The sequence below is a fragment of the Hylobates moloch genome, unplaced genomic scaffold, assembly GCF_009828535.3.
Source record: "Hylobates moloch isolate HMO894 unplaced genomic scaffold, HMol_V3 SCAFFOLD_18, whole genome shotgun sequence".
NCBI lineage: Eukaryota > Metazoa > Chordata > Mammalia > Primates > Hylobatidae > Hylobates > Hylobates moloch.
Genome location: NW_026652293.1, coordinates 34361161 through 34381202, shown reverse-complemented (window position 1 = coordinate 34381202; position 20042 = coordinate 34361161). Strand labels below are relative to the sequence as shown.

Below are 20042 nucleotides of genomic sequence, written 5' to 3'. Positions count from 1 at the left end.
TGGTAGGGAATGTATTCAATCTGTAAGTCACTTTAGGTAGTATTGACATCCTAACACTATTACGCCTTCCAATCTATGAACAAGAAATGTCTTCTGTTTACTGGTGTATTCTTTCCTTTCTTTTGTGTTTCGTAGTTTTCAGTATACAAATCTTTGGCCTCTTTGGTTATGTTTATCCTTAAGTATTTTATTATTTTTGATGCTATTGTAAATGCAATCTTTTTCTTAATTTCCTTTTTGGAAATTCATTGTTAGAAATGCAACTAATTTGTGTTGTTGATTTTCTATCTTGCAACTTTGCAGAATTCATTTTTTAGTTGTGTGTGTGTGTATGTGTAATTTTTACAGTTTTCTGCATATAAGATCACATCAGAGAGAACTTTACTTCTTCCTTTCCAATTTGGGTGCCTTTTATTTATTTTGAGATAGAGTCTTGTTCTGTTCCTCAGGCTGGAGTACAATGGCGCTCTCTCTGCTCACTGCAACCCTCTGCCTGCCAGGTTCAAGTGATTCTCCTGCCTCAGCCTCCCAAGTAGCTGGGATTACAGGCACCTGCCACAATGGCTGGCTAATTTTTGTGTACTTTTAGTAGAGACGGGGTTTTGCCATGTTGGCCAGGCTGGTCTCGAACTCCTGACCTCAAGTGATCCGCCCTCCTTGGCCTCCCAAAGAGCTGGGATTAAAGGCATGAGCCACCATGCCCAGCTGGATGCCTTTTATTTCTTTTCCTTGCTCAATTGCCCTGGCTAGGACTGCCACTACTATGTTGAAGAGAAGTGGTAAAAGCAGGCATCCTTCTTTTGTTCTTGGACCTTAGGAGAGATGCTTTCAGTCTTTTACCATTGGAGAAAATATATATATATAATAAATATTTTCACCATTGGAGAAAACAATTTTTTATATATATATAAATAAATGAAATATACTTTATTTGTGTGTGTATATATACATATGCATATATATTTAAATGCATGTATTCATATATATGTATATGTGCATATACACACACATAAATAAGTGAGATACAGATGTGCAAATATATAGTATTTGTTTAATAAAATGAGAGTTGTTTTAGTTTTCTGCCATTATATATAAAGGTGCTATGAATATTCATGTAGTAGTGTTTATATAAACATATACTTTCTTTTCTCTTGGTAAACACCTAGACATGGAATAGCTGGATGATATAGTAGGTATATGTTAACATTTAATAAGTTGACAAATAATTGTTTTCTATTTTCCATGTCTACCAGCCATGTGAGAGTTTTAGTTCCTCCACATACTTGTCAATACTTGATATGATCAGTCTTTTAATTTTAGCCATTCTAATAGGTACTTAGAAGTACTGTATGGTTTTTAATTAATACTGATCACCTTTTCATGTGCTCCCATGCTATCTGTTTATCTACTCTGGTGAAGTGTTAGCTCAAACATTTTGCTAATTTTTAAAAATTGGGTTGTCTTAATATTGCTTCGAAGGTTGTTTATACATTTTAGTTATAAGTACTTTATCAAAATATGCTTTGTAAATAATTTTCCCCAGTGTGTCACATTTCTTTGCATTCTGTTATCAATGTCTTTCAAAGAGAAAAAGTTTTAATTTTGATGAAGTCCAATTTATGAATTTTATCTTTTATGGACTCTGCTTTTAATGTCCCATCTAAACAAATGCTGAACCCATTCAAAATTATATATTACATGCTTTCCTGTATATATATATATATAAAATCATTTGATTAAAAGTTTAAAAGAGTCAATTCTTAATTATAAATCTTCTAATAAGGCAAAATGACTTTATGACAAATAATTTTGTTATATTTTCAAGACTATATTGCTGACAACAGTGAAAGATAGTTGTAATGTATATAATTAATACCATAAGCAAATAGTTCTTAAGGTCATGAATAGATTTTTCTTATTCTACTCTAATATTCTGCTTATCGATAACTAGTTATAGGAGCCAAGTGTCAATATTATGTCGTATGGAATAATATGTGGTAAAAATTAACAAAATCAGTATTTCATAATTACGAGTGATTATCTGAAAGCAGCATATTTTCTATCTTTAACATTTCAATTGAGTTTTTCATAGTGCCATTTTCAAATAAACTCAGAATTCTAAGAATATTACCTGTGTTGTCTTTATACTGGGATTTGTTTGTTCTACAGTTTTCAGTTCAGGTGGAGTAAGCATGGTTTTGGACACAGCCATTCTGCTTTGATTTGCACCAGTATATCCTTTCACTGAAGTTGCTTTCATTGTAGCAAAAAAGCTAATAGACTTCTTTGGTTGTGTGGCATTGTTCCTATATAAGGAAAATAAAATATAATGCAAAGGATTCAAGATTGAAAAGAAAAATCAACCAACAATAAAAAAGTAGATTTCCTTTAAAAACATGTGAATAATCTAAACATATAACAAGAAATAATGATAGCTACTTGAAATCTTATTATGTATAAACATAGTTCTAAAGAGTTGGCATATATTACATCACTTTCTCCTCATAATTCCAAGAGGTTGCTATTAATATTATTTTATATAAAGTCACAGAGGCTTTAAGGGGAAACACTCCTACAGTGGTTGAGATTTGAACCCAGGTGGTCAGATCCTAAGTCCATGCTGACCTCTCTGGGTCTTAGTTTCTTTGTCTGCAAAATGAGGATAACAATAGTACTTAACTCACAGGTTATTATGAGGATTAAATAAATTAATTTTTGTATTATGGTTAGTAAGTCCCTGGCACATAGTAAGCACACATGAGTGTGTAGTGCAGTTACATAGGCAGATTTAAACATGATTAATAAAGCCTGAGAAAGAATAGCGTGTTCCTTCCTGAATTGTATACTTTTTTTTTTGAGACAGAGTCTCGTTCTGTCACCCTGGCTGGAGTGCGGTGGTGTGATCTCGGCTCACCGCAACCTCTGCCTCCTGGGTTCAAGCTATTCTTTTGCCTCAGCCTCCCAAGTAGCTGGGACTACAGGCGTGCACCACCATGGCTGGCTAATTTTTGTATTTTTAGTAGAGACGGGGTTTCACCATGTTGGCCAGTCTGGTTTCAAACTCCTGGCCTCGTGATCATCCCACCTCAGCCTCCCAAAGTGCTAGGATTACAGGCATGAGCCACCGTGCCCTTTTCAATAAGAAGAGAAGTTACAATCAAAATATTTATATCCATGAAAAAATATTTTTTCACTTTTGGATTTACCCTGTAAATTCCTTAAAACAAGGACTTACTTTATCATTTTATTCCTTCTAGTACTCTGTGATATGGATTTCTATAAAATGGGGATGCTCCTCCCTGAGATTATAAAAATATGCTTCCAAAGAAAACATTTTAAATAATATATTTACTTTTTAAATCATAAAAAATCTGACAAGAATAAAATATTTTTAAATAACGATCAATCCAGTTTTCATATTTTATTTTTCTTCATAGCATTTATCGTTACTTGGCATTTTGTTGTTGTCCACCACTCTACAGAATGTAAGCATGTTTAGGGCAGGAACTTTGTCTTGTTCACTGCTGTATCCCTAGCACCCAGCACAGTGCCTAGTACACCATGGACACTTAATAAATATTTTTAAAATATATGAGTAAATGAATTCCATTTGTGCACTATTTCAAATTTACATTTAAGTATCCTACCCTGGTCTCCTTCTATCTCTAAGGACTTAACCCCCAACATCTCTAAAAAAAACAACTATCATTCATGTAAAAATTCCTTCAAATTATTTCACCACCTCCTTTAAAGTCTTCTCCCACCTCCTACAAACTCACTTATCTCTTTTTTCCTTTCTCAGTAAAAGAGTTGTCGTTCTTATCTAAGACTAACCTTTTATGTGAACTCTAAAACCTGTCACTGGTGTCTCAGGGACTCTTCTCACGCTTGTAATCCCAGCACTTTGGGAGGCCGAGGTGGGTGGATCACGAGGTCAGGAGATCGAGACCATGGTGAAACCCCGTCTCTACTAAAAATACAAAAAATTAGCTGGGCGCAGTGGCGGGCGCCTGTAGTCCCAGCTACTCGGGAGGCTGAGGCAGGAGAATGGCGTGAACCCGGGAGGCAGAGCTTGTAGTGAGCCGAGATTGCGCCACTGCACTCCAGCCTGGGCAACAGGGCGAGATTCCGTCTCAAAAAAAAAAAAAAAAAAAAATCCTTCCTTTAACTATGTCTTCCTCTACCTATTACTATATCTCTCCTTCCTTTCAGTCCAACTTCTTAAAATGTTAGTCAGTAATACTGCCTACTACATGACTTCTCTTTTTGCTCTGTAACTACAATCTAGCTTCACTCTTTCTTCTTCAGCTGACCATTCCTTCTTAAAATTGACTTCTCAGATTCGTTTCTCTCATACCGCAGCCTATTCTTCAACCTCCTTGAGACCTCTAATCACCTGGCCTTTTCATTTCTACCAAATAATCAGAACATTTTAGATTTCTCTTTTCTCTATTAATCTTGAATCCACAATTTATCAGCTGAGTCACTCTTTTGCCATTACCTTCAACTCTCTCATTCTCTTCCCCCTTAACATTTTGCCCTACTATCCTCACAAAAGCTGGTCCTCCCATTCCCTTTTCCTTTGAGCTCCCCTATTACAGATTATGTTTAGGCTCAAATCTTAGTTATCTGATTTCTCACTATATACACTATCCCTGAGTAAATTCCATGGTTTCAATGACTACATGTACTCTACTTCCTTATGGCATTTACCTTTCTCTTCTACCATCCTCTGAAGATTTCATATCTTAAGTCACTGGCTCTATCTCTAATAGCTACTTCTGGCATAATTCTTGAGCATTTCAATATCCATGAAGGTAATCCTTCAAATACCCTGACCTCTTAGCTCCTTGAAATCTTCTCACATAAATGATTTTACCTGCCTTGCTACTTCAGACACTTACTCCCATTGTCATACATGTGGCTTTTGTTTTTAGCAAGGTCAATCAGCATTTCCTATTTTTCCAGCTTATATACCCTCTCAAACTCCAATCCTTCAACAATCCTTCGACCCTATTATGACCTTCAGGCCCTTGATTCTACCATGCTTTATTCTTCTACCATCTTTCTCATGCCATCTCTTCCCTCTTGAGGTTACAGTTAGTTACTTTAATTGATAGTTAATTATTATAATCATTCTTTACTTACATTCTCACCATACCTTTCCCTTCATTTCAGCATACTTGCTGGCAAAACCAAAATCATGGTTATTTCCAATTATCCTCTTACTTTGAGCCTATACCTGTATATTAACAATGTTTATAGTGTCTGTAAATTTGATACTGTAACATCTGACCTACATGCATGGGTCAAACACATGCCCTATTCTGGACAACCTGATGCTATGCCTAAGTTACCTTGTCTTGGCCTCTGGCCTCTCTTCTTGCCCTGCATCCTCTTTCCTAAGAGGAGTCCTCCTCCCAGGCACGCACTTGTCAAATGCAAACTAAGCAATCCAGAATCCACACCATTATGGGGCTTTCACACTCTGTGCCATTATACCTGTCCTAATCACCCCGTGGCCAAATGTCAGACCAAGAGGGGCAGCTCCTGTGCCCCAGAACCTACTGAGATTATTCAAAGTAGCTAATCCTAAAGTTGTCTACGCTGCCTCATTCACTACTTCTGGGTAGTCCCCTGTAGTGTGGTGGGCCTCCTCTTCCTTGGAACTGTGAATAATAAACTATTTTTTCAATGGCAATGACTTCCTGATCTATTAGACTAACTATACCCTAAATTTTGTAATAATACACTATATTTTAACTCAACCTGTGCAGCTAAATGAAACTGGAAGAAAAATACCCAACTATGATGACAGGTCTCACTTTAAATTATGGGTCATTAACTTAATCAGGGTCCTTAATGTGCCAGCAATCTGTATTTTCTTGGTCCATTTTTTACTACACTTTTTAAGGCTATCATATACCTTCTCTTTCTTCAAATATGAAAACCTCCTCTCACATTTTCACTCTCAGCCGTCTGAATGAGAAAACTGAAGCAATCTGGTAACTTGTACATACTCCCACTGTCACATCTATGCACTTGCCTATATCTGTGCCTATATTCTCTATTTCTTTCTTGTTACTCTGAACGAATTCTCTATTATTGCAGTTTAGGTCACTCCCTCTACATGCATACCAGATTCCATTTCTTTTCTGCCTATTCACGGACATTGCTCTAGCAGTTCTCTCTCTGCATCATAAGTTTTTCTCTCTCTATTGGATTATTACCTTCAGCATGTAAACAAACTGTTATTTCTCCCATCTTAAACAAACAAGAAACTTCTCTTTACTTCACCTGTCTTTTCAGCTATCAGTCATTCATGTTTCCTTTAATTATAGCAACCCCTTGGGAAAAATTTCCTATTTATTGTTTCCACCTCTCTCTCTCTCTCTCTACACACACACACACACACACACACACACACACACACACACACACAGAGAGAGAGTCTCTCCTGAATAGAGTCTGATCATGTGTTTGCCCTTAACATTCCATCAAAAGGATTATTACCAAGGTCCAATCACCTCCACAATACTAACTCTAATAATGGTCATTTCAATGTTTTCATCTTTCTTGTCTGCAGCATTTGACTCAGCTGTTTATTCTTTTCTCTCTTTTTTTTTTTTTTAACTTGGATCGTAGGACACTCTCTTTGCTTGGTTTTCCTCCTCCCTTTTCTGTGGCAATCATCCTTGCACTTCTCTTTTCTATTTACATTCATAGTCTGGTTAACTCATCTAATGCCATGATTTAAAAGTAATTTATGCGAAAATTATTCCCAAATATATGTATATCTCTAACTAGACCTCTCCTCTATATATCTGCTTGCCTACTTGACATCACTAACTGAAACTTAGCATGTCCAAAACTAAGTTCCTGACATTAACCTCCACCACCACCACATCACCCTCACCCTATCCAGCAAATCCACTCCTCTTGCACTCTTCCCTATTTTTGTTAAGGGCAACTTTACTCTTCCAGTTGCTTGGGTGAAAAAAAATTTCAAACTACATCTGAAATCCATTCATTTTTCACCACTCTTGTTGCTACCATCCTGGTCCAAAAACTATCCTATCTCTCTTGGATTACTGCAATAGCCTTTCGCTTCATCTTCCTACTTAACCTTGATCCCCTGAAGTTTATCCTCCACATAACAACCACAATGACCTTTTTAAAACACATATAACAGTTGGGCACAGTGACTTATGCCTGTAATCCCAGTACTTTGGAAGGTTGAGGCAGGAGGATTGCTTGAGGTCGGGAGTTCAAGGTTACAGTGAGCTATGATTATGCCACTGTACTCCAGCCTGGGCAACAGAGCGAGACCCTGTCTCAAACAAACAAAGAACAATAAGATAAAATAAAATAAAAATAAATAAAATAAAATATGACTACTCGAAATCCTTCATTTACCATCCCATTCACAATAACAGCCTAAGTCCTTACTGTGACTTAAAAAGTCTCACGTGCATACAACTAGGCCTCTGATTTCATCTTTCGTGGTCTCTTCCTTGTTTACTCTGCTTCAGCCATAGTGGCATCCTTTATATTCATGCTGGGCACATTTCCATATCAAAGACTTGAATTTATGTTTCCTTTGCCTGAAACGCTCTTTCTCATATAGGTACATACTTAGCATCCTCACTTTCTTTAGGTCTTTAATGAAAAACTACCCTCTCCTCACCTGCCCTAATCACCCCATGGCCAAATGCCAGAACAGGGGCAGCCCCTGTGCCTCAGGCCTTCCCTGGCTTCCCTTTCTAAAATGTCAAAATTCTTTCTCAAGTACTTCATATCTTCTTGCCTCATTTTTCTCCTTAGAACTTTTTACTATCTAACACAGTATATCTTTAACTTATTTATCTGGTGAATCAGTTATTGCTTCCCCTTGGAATCTACGTTCCATGAGGGTTGGAACTTTAGGCTATTTCATTCCCTGTTGTATCCCTAATGCTTACAACAGTACCCAAGTGTGGAAAAAACATAAACTCTTTTTGCTCTGCTCTCACGCCACAACAATCAATAGAGATTTCTGTGGCCAAATGTGTAGGGTTTCTCCCCACACACCAACTAAACAATCAGTTCTGCAGTGGATACCATCTGGGTGTCCTCCAATTCAATTCCAGCACTATCTACCTGAAGATAGTCTCAGATCCTACAGGCAGAGAGCTCAGTCCCATAAGACTACCTCTGACTTCGAATGGCAGTTGAAAAAATAGGTTGTGGCCTGTTTCTGAATGACCTGCTATAAAACCAGGGTTCCCACAACCCCCTCCTTGGGTTTGGTTAATTTGCTAGAGTGGATCACAGAACTCAGAGAAACATTTACTTTTACTGGTTTATTGTAAAGTATATTACAATGGATACAGATGAAAAGATGCATACGGCAAAGGAAGAGCCAGTGGCTTACATGCTCTCTCTGGGCACACCACCTTTCAGAAACCTCCATGTGCCCAGCTATCCAGACGCTCTCTGAACCCAGTCCTTTTGGTTTTTATGGAGGTTTTATTAAGTAGGCATGATTGATGAAACTGTTGGCTATTGGTGATCAACTTAACATTCAGCCTCTCTCCCCTCCCTGAAGGTTTGGTTGGTGGGGCTGAAGGTCCCAATCCTATAATCCTGCTTTTGTCTTCCAGATGACACCTCCATCCTGAAGCTACCTAGAAGGTACTAGCCATGGTCAACTCATTAGCATACAAAAAGACAACAGTCTGGAGATTCTAAGGACCGTCTGATCAAAGACCAAATAAATATTTATTTTACAATATCACAGTACATAATACAGTGGCTGTTTAATACATTTATTGAAACAATGAATAATCTCCAAATCATTATATCCAACTCAAAATATTGTCTTACTCTTCATACTTGTGAAAGGAAAATATCTTGGACTCCAAAATTACTAAGCTAAGGAAGCAGTCAAGCTGAGAAATGCTCAGGATAAACCTGTCTTCCATTCTATTCAAAGTCATCCCTCTGCTCACTGAGATAGATGCATTTTTTTTTTTTTTGAGACGGATTCTCGCTCTGTCGCCCAGGTTGGAGTGCAGTGGCGCAATCTCGGCTCACTGCAAGCTCCGCCTCCTCGGTTCACGCCATTCTCCTGCCTCAGCCTCTTCAAGTAGCTGGGACTACAGGCGCCTGCCACCATGCCTGGCTAATTTTTTGCATTTTTAGTAGAGACGGGGTTTCACCGTGGTCTCGATCTCCTGACCTCGTGATCCGCCCGCCTCGGCCTCCCAAAGTGCTGGGGTTTCTCTTCATATCGTATAAATCTTTCGCCTTTTACTAAAGATAGATGCATATTTTTTTCTTTTCTTTGAGACAGAGTCTCACTCTGTTGCCCAGGCTGGAGTGCAGTGGCTCAGTCTTGGCTCACTGCAACCTCTGCCTCCAAGGTTCAAGTGATTCTCCTGCCTCAGTCTCCCAAGTAGCTGGAATTACAGGCGTGTGTCACCACACCCATCTAATTTTTCTATTTTCAGTAGAGACAGGTTTTTGCCACATTGGTCAGGCTGGTCTCGAACTCCTGATCTCAGGATCTGCCCGCCTGGTCTCCCAAAGTGCTGGGATTACAGGCATAAGCCACCATGCCCAGCTGACAGATGCATTTTCTGATTGCCTCCTTTGGAAAGGCTTATCAGAAACTCAAAAGAATGAAGCTGGGCATGGTGGCTCACACATGTAAACCCAGCACTTTGGGAGCAGATTACTTGAGGTCAGGAGTTTCAGACCAGCCTGGCCAACATGTGGAAACCTCACGTCTAAAAAAAAAAAAAAAAAAAAAATTAGCTGAGTGTGGTGGCACATACCTGTAATCCCAGCTACTTGGGAGGCTGAGGCCGGAGAATCGCTTGAATCTGGGGGGTAGAGGCTACAGTGAGCCAAGATCACACCACTGCACTCCAGCTTGGGGCGACAGAGTGCAACTGTGTCTCAAAAAAAAAAAAAAAAAAAGAAAGAAACTCAAAAGACTGCAGCTGTTTGTCTCTCACCTACCTGTGACCTGGAAGCCTTTTCTCTGCTTCAAGTTGTTCCACCTTTCTGGATGGAACCAACGTACTTCTTACATATACTGAATGATGTCTCATGCCTCCCGAAAATGTATAAAACCAAGCTGTGCTCCAACCATCTTCGGCACGTTTCCAGGACTTCCTGAGGCTGAGTCACACGGGTGCGCATCCTCAACCTTGGCCAGATAAACTTTCTAAATTAACTGTGACTTGTCTCAAATTTTGGGGGATCACATTTTGGTAACCACGAAGGGATTCTGAGTGTGGATGCCCCTGACCTTTGACAAATTTCCTATCAGTGCTTGCTAACAGCATGAGCTAACTTTATGGCTCAAACTAATAGGGCAATTTGCTGAGGTCTGAGAGCACCCCCTCCAGAGAATCCCTGATCTCCCAAAATTTGCTAGAGATCTAAAGTTCATTTTGCTGTACAACTCCCTTTTTTTTTTTTTTTTTTTTTTTTTGGAGTTTTACTTGCTTCCAACACAAGAATGGCAAGTTTTTCCTGCTTCCATGACGATGGAAGGCAGGTAACTCCTTTATGGAGTTTGAGCTTGCTTCCAACAGGGAAAATGAGGGGATTTTTTTTTGTTTGTTTTTTCTTTCCTGCTTCTAAGATGGTAGAAAGCAGTCTTCAGCCTGAGACCCATCCCTAGGTAAGTAACTGACTTGGGGTTTTCCTTGGCTCAAGTTAAGATTAACAACCAGCTAGTCTTAATTTCTCCTTACAATTAGAGCGCTCAGTGACGATATTGTTGGGGATTTTTGTTGTTGTTGTTTGTTCTGGTTTGAAGTTGTTGTTTAAGGATCCTAATTCTAGTTCAAAGATGCATTCTACAAAGTCTTTATTGCTTTTTCTCCCCAATTTAATCTTAATTCGGTTTGTCTGTGTGCATTTGGATGAGGAACTGAACTGTTGTTTTCATATGTTAATGAGAGACTGAGTTTTCTCAGCTCCAAAGGAAAAGGGCATTTGCTCCTCCAAGCTGAAAGGTGCCCCTGGGTACCCTGGGGCCTCCTGGGAGTATCTGGGCAGTTGTGGCCCTGCAAGGAAATCCCCAACAAAAATTAATTCTAAAAATGGCTTGTCCAGGAAATATATATAAGGGCTGATGACCCAACATTTTGAGCCCTCTCTGAGGTCACAGACCTCTGGAGAGAGCAACTGAGACACATTAAGAACGTGGAGGCCAGGTGTGGTGGCTCACGCCTGTAATCCCAGCACTTTGGGAGGCTGAGGCGGGCGAATCACAAGGTCAGGAGATCGAGACCATCCTGGCTAACATGGTGAAACCCCATCTCTACTAAAAATACAAAAAATTAGCCGGGCGTGGTGGTGGGCGCCTGTAGTCCCAGCTACTCAGGAGGCTGAGGCAGGAGAATGGCGTGAACCCGGGAGGTGGAGGTTGCAGTGAGTCGAGATCGCGCCACTGCCCTCCAGCCTGGGCAAAAAAAAAAAAAAAAAAAAAAAGCTGGAAACGACTCAGTGGTGACACACAGTGGAGTCCTGTCCACAAACAGCACACATCAATCCACCACACAAAAACCCCAGGCCACAGCTCCATTCCTCCTTTAAAAAAAAAAGGGGAGGGGGGGTTAAATAAATAATCTAAGAGTGAGATGAAAACAAGCAGAATGCATCTTTCTAGCACTCCATAGGTTTTATGGCACCTCTACTTGCCAGTGTATGTAAAATGGACATAATATGGTCTTTGTGCACATTTACAAGGTCAACCTGCAAACTACAGAGTTCCTAAGTCCTCTTTTTCTCTTTTTTTTTTCCTTTTCTGCCTGCTCTAAATCTGCTGTTACTTTTCTATTAAGATAAAAACCAGTTTTGATACAACAAGTTCTTTTAGCAAGCCAGTGAATTTGTATTTATCTCGTGGCTAAAAGTTCTGAAGTAAAACTATAGAATCTGTGTGTATGTGCACTTAAAAGACTTTTATAATTTCTATAATTTTATGTTTAATGGCAATTAAATCTGTTTTCATTTCCTTCTAGCACATAAAACTTTTTCTCTCTGCATCTTATAATATAAATTTTGCTATCTGACTTTCACCTGAGTTTCCTTTAACATGCACATTTAAGGCTATTTAGCTGACAACTGCCCAGGGTTGTGAAACAGGTTATCAAGAATCAGAAAGTCTAAGATAGGAAAAAACGAAAAAAAAAGGTTTTTATGAATCTATAAAATGTACTTCTATTTGCATGCCTAATATGTCTATGTATTTATGTGTTGTGTACACAATGTTTCACTACTAAAAATATATCAAAGGGCTCTAATTGGCTTAAAAAATAAAAGCATTTAAATCAGGTACTAAAAAGGAAAAGACTAGTCAAATGCTTTTTCGAGTTTATGTAACTTAAGTAAAATCTTTAATAAATAAGCTAGCTTTAAAATTACTGGTAAAGTAACATTAGAAATGTCCTAAGAATTGCCAGCATATATTTTGTTTGCATTTATTAAGCAATTTCGTACTTATCCCTGACAAATACCATAAGGTGTCAAAATTTGGCAAAGGGTTTATAAAACCATAAACTCAGCCCAAGACAGAATGACCTTTGCTCTGTAATCTTTAACAAATAAGACATTAATATTGGCTTAATGAAACTACCTACATCTTGAATTAGTTAGTAAGATTACCATAACTTCTAAATCAGTGGCTTTAGGCAGTCTAGTCCACAGGCAGTAAGGAGGTTTGTTCTGGGAAAGAACTGTTACCATCTTTGTTTCAAAGCTAAGCTATAAACTAAGTACCTCCCAAAGTTACTTTCGCCTGTGCCCACGAATGAACAAGGACAGCTTGGAGGTTAGAAGCAAGATGGAGTCAGTTAGGTCATATCTTTTTCACTGTCTCAGTTATAACTTTGCAATGGCGGTTTCATAATCATGAGTCATAAATCATGACTATTGCAGTTTTCATAGGTCATATAGGTAAACAATTAAAATAATTAGGTAAATGTAATGGGATAAATACTTATAGACAAACTTGTCATAATTTAGAATCTAAGGTTATATTAAATTCAATAAATGATATTTCATTACTTGAGTATTTTCCAATTAAGTTTATATTGTGGAAAAACATTCTTGGTAAAAATAAAAAAGACTATCATTTTAAAAAAATGGTGAACACGTTTTGTCTAATTCAAAGTTTATTTAAAGGTTATATATAAAACAAGGTAAAAGGAACCAGGAAATAACAGAAATGTAAAGAAAGTTATAACAATAAGGAGGTTTTTGTGTGGTAAGAAAGCTTAAAGAGAATAATTTTATATGAGAAAAAAAATCTTTGGTCAAGCACAGTGGCTCATGTCTGTAATCCAACACTTTGGGAGGCTGAGGTGGGCGGGTCACCTGAGGCCAGGAGTTTGAGACCAGTCTGGCCAACACGGCGAAGCCCCATCTCTACTAAAAATACAAAAATTAGCCAGGCATGGTGGTGTGCACCTGTAATCCAGCTACCTGGGAGACTGAGGCAGGAGAATCGCTTAAACCCAGGAGGTGGAGCCTGGGCAACAGAGCAAGACTCTGTAAAAAAAAAAAAAAAAAAAAAATCTCATATGGTAAATTTAGTACTAAAATAAAATGACTGGTTGTTTAAGAAGGAGGGATGTTCAGCACAAACCAGAAAGTTCAAGCATATCATGAATAATCGGTGTAAATCACAATAAGAGGATTTATTAAAAAAAAAACTTTTATATGATCAAGTTGTCATATTGTTTTGCTTACAAATAAAAAAACTGAGATTAATTTTTTTTTAATTATTACATCCATGTATCTTTCTGTATGTGCTCCTAAAGTACTTGTGACATAAAGTTACAGGGTTTTGACTCTTGAGTCTAAAAGGACAAGTCCTCCTAAATCTTAACACTGACAGCAATTAAAGCCTTATCTCCAGGCTCCATAGAAGATGCTAATCAAAATAAACGGCATCCCTGAGACACAGGGCCAATAATTAAAGCCATTCAACTCTTTAAGGTCCCGGGACTATTGTGAAAGAGGTTGGAGTGTGGGATTTTAAGGGCTGATTTTAAGAGATAAAATAAGTTCAGTTTCTCTATAATAATTAATGTCAAAGGCACACTGATGCAAGACCAGTATATGGGCCCCTGTGTCAGATTAACAGGGTTTTCTTGAAGCATTAACCAACTCCTTAATAAAGCTTATAAAAGGCATTTCGAAGCTCTATTGCTATATGTTATGGTCAAAATTAAAATTTTATAGTTTATAAAATTTTGAAAAACAAATTTAATTGGCTTCATGCTGTTTTAATTAGGGCTTGTTTGGAAAATTATGTCTCCTTTCTCAAAGAATGAAGATTTTTGCCTTTTTTTTTGAATTCCTTATCACTTTGGTTAAATGCATGACTTATTTTACAATGACCTATGATCCTATTTCATGGTATTAAGTCTTTTAAACCTTTGATATTTTACAAACTTTCCAAAATCAATTTATAAATTGTCTTTTCCTGACCTAATTAATCCTTCAAGATATTAGGTCCCCTAAAGTCCAAAAATGACATAATTTGGCTTATTTGGTATAAAAATTAGACAGCAAGCACTGTCAAATATGAAATGATGTTTGGTTTTCTTTGGGCTATATTTGTATAAATCTCATTGGTATGTGTTCCAAAATGATGGGAAACTCCTATAATTCTGATTTAACTTGGTGTACATTTTCAGTAATTATAATTGTTGTTAAATTATTGTGTGCCACAGAGGTAACATATTTGTCAATTGTGTCTTTGATTATGGCTGCCCTAAAATTTTTGTCATCCATGGACAATTGTTGTCTTGTTTTGGTCCTTTTTAGGTGTTCTATAATCAACTATGGAACTCTAACTGGTGTTCTTAAATGCAAGTTTCTGATAACTTTGCAGATTGTGACATTAGAATAGAGGGGGAAAAAAACTTGCAGGATTCTCATGGAGAGCTGAAGTGTTCATGACTATCAAGCAGAACAGGAGTTAACTCCATAAACTGAACTGACAGGAGACTAAAGCAATCTTTTTAACTCTTGCTTTAAATGTTGCTTATCCTTTGTTTTTTAGAGTTTTCAAACTTTTCTTTTGAGCTATTGACAGCTTTTAAGAGTTTCGTATACTTCTATGAACAAAACTTTAAGCATATTTGTTTTTCACTACCTGATTTCTCCAGAATTTGGAAATATTTGTGAGTATTCTTAACTTATGGTAATAGTCACTTGCACAAGTGCAATAAGAATCTGTTTTAATTTGTAACAGGACACAATTGGAGAAACTGGTTATTTTACCAAGGCTTTGACTGAAATGGTGTGCTTTCCTTTAAGGAATCAAACGTGACTTATGGAACCAATAAAGCCCTTGGAAAAACCGGCCTCATATTTTGTGTACATAGTCCCTGTACAGGGTTTCTGACCTGTGTTAAGTGAGGAATGTCACTTTCTGACAGGCCCAGAAGCCTCAGGTTTATCTTGGAACCTCAAGAGGAGAGGAAATTCAACCAACTCATAGGTATTTGATTGCATAAATCCATGGTTGGGCTCAGCTTTAAAAGAATCTTATCTGAGATTTCTCCTATGAAAGTCCAACAAAGCCAGTTTAAAAGCCTATGTAAAAATTTTCTTGTTGCACTGTATAGAAATAATTAGGCCAAGTATAATAAAGCAAACCAGTCATACCATAATTTGTCTTTAGTAAAAATGGGAAACTGGAGAGAAAAATTATGTTTCAAAACTATAGCAGACCTGTTGTTAAGAGTCTAGTCTTTCCTAATGTTTTCTCAATGTTTATTATTTTCTACAGTTTGGACTGAATTCTAATTTTTCTTGGCCACAAGTCTTCAAAATAATGTTTTCAATATTCTTCCCTCTTTTTTGCCCCATTTTTCCTAATTTGGAGTCACTGAAAACTAAGCTGTGCTTTCTTAAAGCCCTGTGAACTGAAGCCAGACAACTTACACTTCAGAAGAAAATAACAGCAACCTATTTACATACATAAGCCACTTTCATACCTACCTACTGATGTCTGGACTTCAGAATAATATAGCCTATATCAGTTTTTCCAGGATTGTTCTTTTGTTTGTTGTTGTTTTCCTCCCTTCCTCCCGTTTCCCCTTCATAGGACATGAGACTTCACCATCTGCTAAAAATGAGCTTTTGGGACCTAACCCATCTAGGAACAAACTGTCCTAGCCATGACAGATCAGATAAAACCTGAGACCAGAGACATATTTTCTTCTAAAATGTTTTCTCCAAAAGATTTTTTAAAAAAGAAATGGCGGAAATGTAAAAGGAAAATAATTTGGGCCCCAAAATTACTAAGCTAAGGGAGAATTCAAGCTGGGAACTGCTCAGGACAAACCTGCCTCCCATTCTATTCAATGTCATCCCTCTGCTCACTGATACAGATGCATATTCCGATTGCTACCTTTGGAAAGGCTTATCAGAAACTCAAAAGAATGCAACCATTTGTCTCTCACCTACCTGTGACCTGGAAGCCCCCTCCCTGCTTCAAGTTGTCCCTGCCTTTCTGGATGGAACCAATGTACTTCTTACATATACTGATTGATGTCTCATGCCTCCCTAAAATGTATAAAACCAAGCCATGCCCTGACCACCTTAGGCACATGTTGCCAGTACTTCCTGGGGCTGTATCACGGGTACACATCCTGAACCTTGGCACAATAAACTTTCTAAATTAACTGAGACCTGTCTCAAATTCTCAGGTTCACATACTCATATGAATAATTGACTACTAGATAACTCTAGTCTAACAGCCATCTCAAAGTGAATACATGGACAATAAAATAATCTCACGTTAACTCATAAAACAGTTCTTCCTCTATTTAAGGAGAACAAACAACTACCTTGGAAATTGGAGACAAGTTGAAAACAGAGAATCACAACCTACTGGGAGCAGAAAATGCCACTGAAGCCAGCAACTTAAAAGACAACTAGCTAACTACTGAAGACTTGAGTGTAGACTAGCTTGAGAGAATACTCTGGGGATCCCATAGGGGGGCCCCTACAGTTTCATGAGCTTTACCTCTATGTGCCCACAAAGTTCTCAGGATAAAGATTAAAGAAAAATTTCCTCATGGTTCTAGCAGGTGGATAGGAAGTAATCTTTCTAAAATACACCTAGAATGTTATCTTCTCCTTAACAAACACCTGCCCTCAAGGACAACTACTTTACCAGAGCCTAACTAGAGTTTTATCAGGGCCTAACTGACATGAGGGAAAGGAAATATCCAACTCTGGCCCCCAATAGCCATCTTTTCCCCCCAAAGAAAAAATGTACTGAAAAGCACTTGTCAAGTCTCATCCCAGGAACAAGGGCCCATTAAAACACTAAGAGCTAATCATAGGATTGTCCAATCCTTCCCCTCCCCCTACATCTTCCCACTGATAGGAATAGGAAGCAGGGAAATTCTGGGCAGAAGGCGGCAGGTCCCTGGCGAAGGCCCCACCCTCAAGCCTGGAATCATGGCCCAAAGTGAGAACATACATCTGTGTTTTCCTGCTTGAATGCTGCCTTTTCCAAAACCACCCATAGCCCGCCCTGCCCCACTATCCTGTGCCCATAAAAACTCTAGGCTCAGCCGCAGAAAGAGAAGCAGCTGGACGTTAGAAGTCAGAGAGAAGTGGCTTGACTTCAGAGGGACAGCTTGATGGTGTAGCTTTGAAGAGGAATCTGGCTGGGGACGGCTGAACTTCAGGGGAAGATGACCTTCCCATTCCGTCCCCTTTTCAGCTCCTCTTCCCACTGAGAACCACTTTCATCGCAATAAAATCCCCTGCATTTGCCAGCTTCAACTCTCATGCGACCTCATTCCTCATGGACACTGGACAAGAACTCAGGTGCCACGAGTGTGGGTGCAAAAGGCTGTCATGCTGACCCTACACTGAGCTGTTAACACTTACGGTGTCTGTAGATGGCAAAGCTAAAAGGGCACTGTAACACCTCCTCTGGGGTTTCAGGCGTTGTGGGTACTCTCCCCTAGACACTGCTGGGGAGCGATGATGCAGTTCGCTCTTGAAGATGCCCAAAAGCACTCACCCTGGCTCCTGCACCCACTCACTTGTGCTCCACCTCCCTCGAGGGGTGGAGCAGCGAGTGAGTGGAGTTCACCCCTGCCAGCGCCTGTGCACTCCAGGTCCCACCTGTGAAGCAGTCACTATCCTGCTTCACCACCATATCTACAGGGCTCCTGTATAATAATTAGATTACAATGGAAAGAACTGCAAAGCTGAATCTACTTAAGGAGTCCCTAGGGAAATTGTAAAAGACAGAAACGAGGACAATAGAGGAAACTGATGCCTTACACATTTACAACTAAACAGTAAACACAGCCTAATTCCTAGCCACACAAACATAAAACACACTATCAGCCTATTTAATCTCAGTTCATATTACCTATACAATATGTTCAGCTTTCAACAAAAAATTGTAAGGCATATCAAAAGGTAAAAAAACAGTGTGAAGAGACAAAGCAAGTATCAGAACCACACTCGGATATGACAGATATTTTATAACTGTTAAGACTATGAATTTAAACTAATTGTGATTAATATGCTAAAGGTTCCAATGGAAAAAATGGGTAACATTCAAGAACAGGTGAGTAACGTAAGTAGAGATAAAAATATTAAATAAGAATCAAAAGGAAACAAGAGCATGTAAGGAATATAAAGGCACTAGACAGAGAAATAGGATGAGGAGTTGAAGAATCAGCAGTTATTTTTATTGCAATGGGAGACTTGTCCACTATTATAAAGCTAAAGGCAAGAATCTAACACAGGAAAAGAGAAAGTGGAAAACTGACGAATATTTGCTTCATGAGATCCCTTCCAAGGTCAGGATCAAGTCCTAAAAGAAGGAAGATGAGAAATAACAAATTAGGCCAAACCAAAAGGTTGTAAACTTGTCTGTGAAACTTCGTTTTAATTAGATAACATGGCTACTGCAAAAAATGAAGGTTATACTACTTCCCATCTCCCACCCCATTCTTTCCTTAATGGATAATGTTATGAAATTGTCAACATTTAAGAAACTCCCAAAGGAATTTTTCTTACATACCATACTATGAGGGTTGGACAGTTTTTGTATTTTTCAATTTAATAAATTCAATTCAATTTTACATTAAAATTTCCATACCTTAAGGTGAAAACAAAAACCATACAAGATAAGCAGTAACCAATGTTACTGAAGTAAATATTCATTCAGCAAATATTTATTTAGCACCTTCTTCATTCTAGGCAATGGATACAGTAGTGAACAAAACAAAAATCTCTGCCCTTTCGGAGTACTATCCTTAGGTGAAGATGGATGCATAAGCAGGCATACAATAAACTTGTAGAATTTTTTTTTTTTTTTTTTTTTTGAGATGGTATCTCACTCTGTCGACCAGGCTGGAGTACAACGGCAGTGATCACGGATCACTACAGCATCACCTTCCCAGTCTCAAGTAATCTTCCCACCTCAACCTCCCAAGTAGCTAGGACTACAGGCACACACCACCACGCCTGGCTCAATTTTTTGTAGAAATGGGGGTTTGCCATGTTGCCCAGGCTGGTTGTGGACTCCCAAGCTCAAGCAATTTGCCCACTGGCTGTGAACTCCCAAGCTCAAGCAATTTGCCCACTTCAGCCTCATAAAGTGGTGGAATTACAGGCATGAGCCACTGCGCCTGGCAGGAATAAATTTTATGGAAAAATTCAAGCAAAGGTGAGGGATTGAAGAGCTCCAAGGGGGAAGTATTATTACTTTATATGGGGTGGTTAAAGGACTCTTTGACACAGTGACACCTAAAGGAGGTGAGTCATGAGGTTATCTGGGGGCACAATATTCCAAAAAGCTGCATATGCACAGGCTCCAAAGGGGGAATATAGTGTGCCTGATGTGTCGTGGGACAACGTGGGATGTAATTAGGCAAGGGGAAGAGTCCATGGTGAGATCCTGTGGGGCCCTGTAAAGAGTTTTACTGAGTGAAATGGACAAAACTTGAGAAATGTTTTGAACAGAACCACATTGATTACTACCT

The 20042-nt window shown here is 38.6% G+C and overlaps 1 protein-coding gene across 1 annotated transcript in view; it reads right to left on the bottom strand.

Moving 5' to 3' along the window:
• Nucleotides 1-20042, bottom strand: part of DNAI4 (dynein axonemal intermediate chain 4) — a 108699-nt gene that overhangs the window by 86287 nt on the left and 2370 nt on the right. Inside the window, 1 exon segment of the mRNA XM_032137515.2 lies at nucleotides 2132-2306. Coding sequence (XP_031993406.1) covers nucleotides 2132-2306 — 175 coding nt within the window.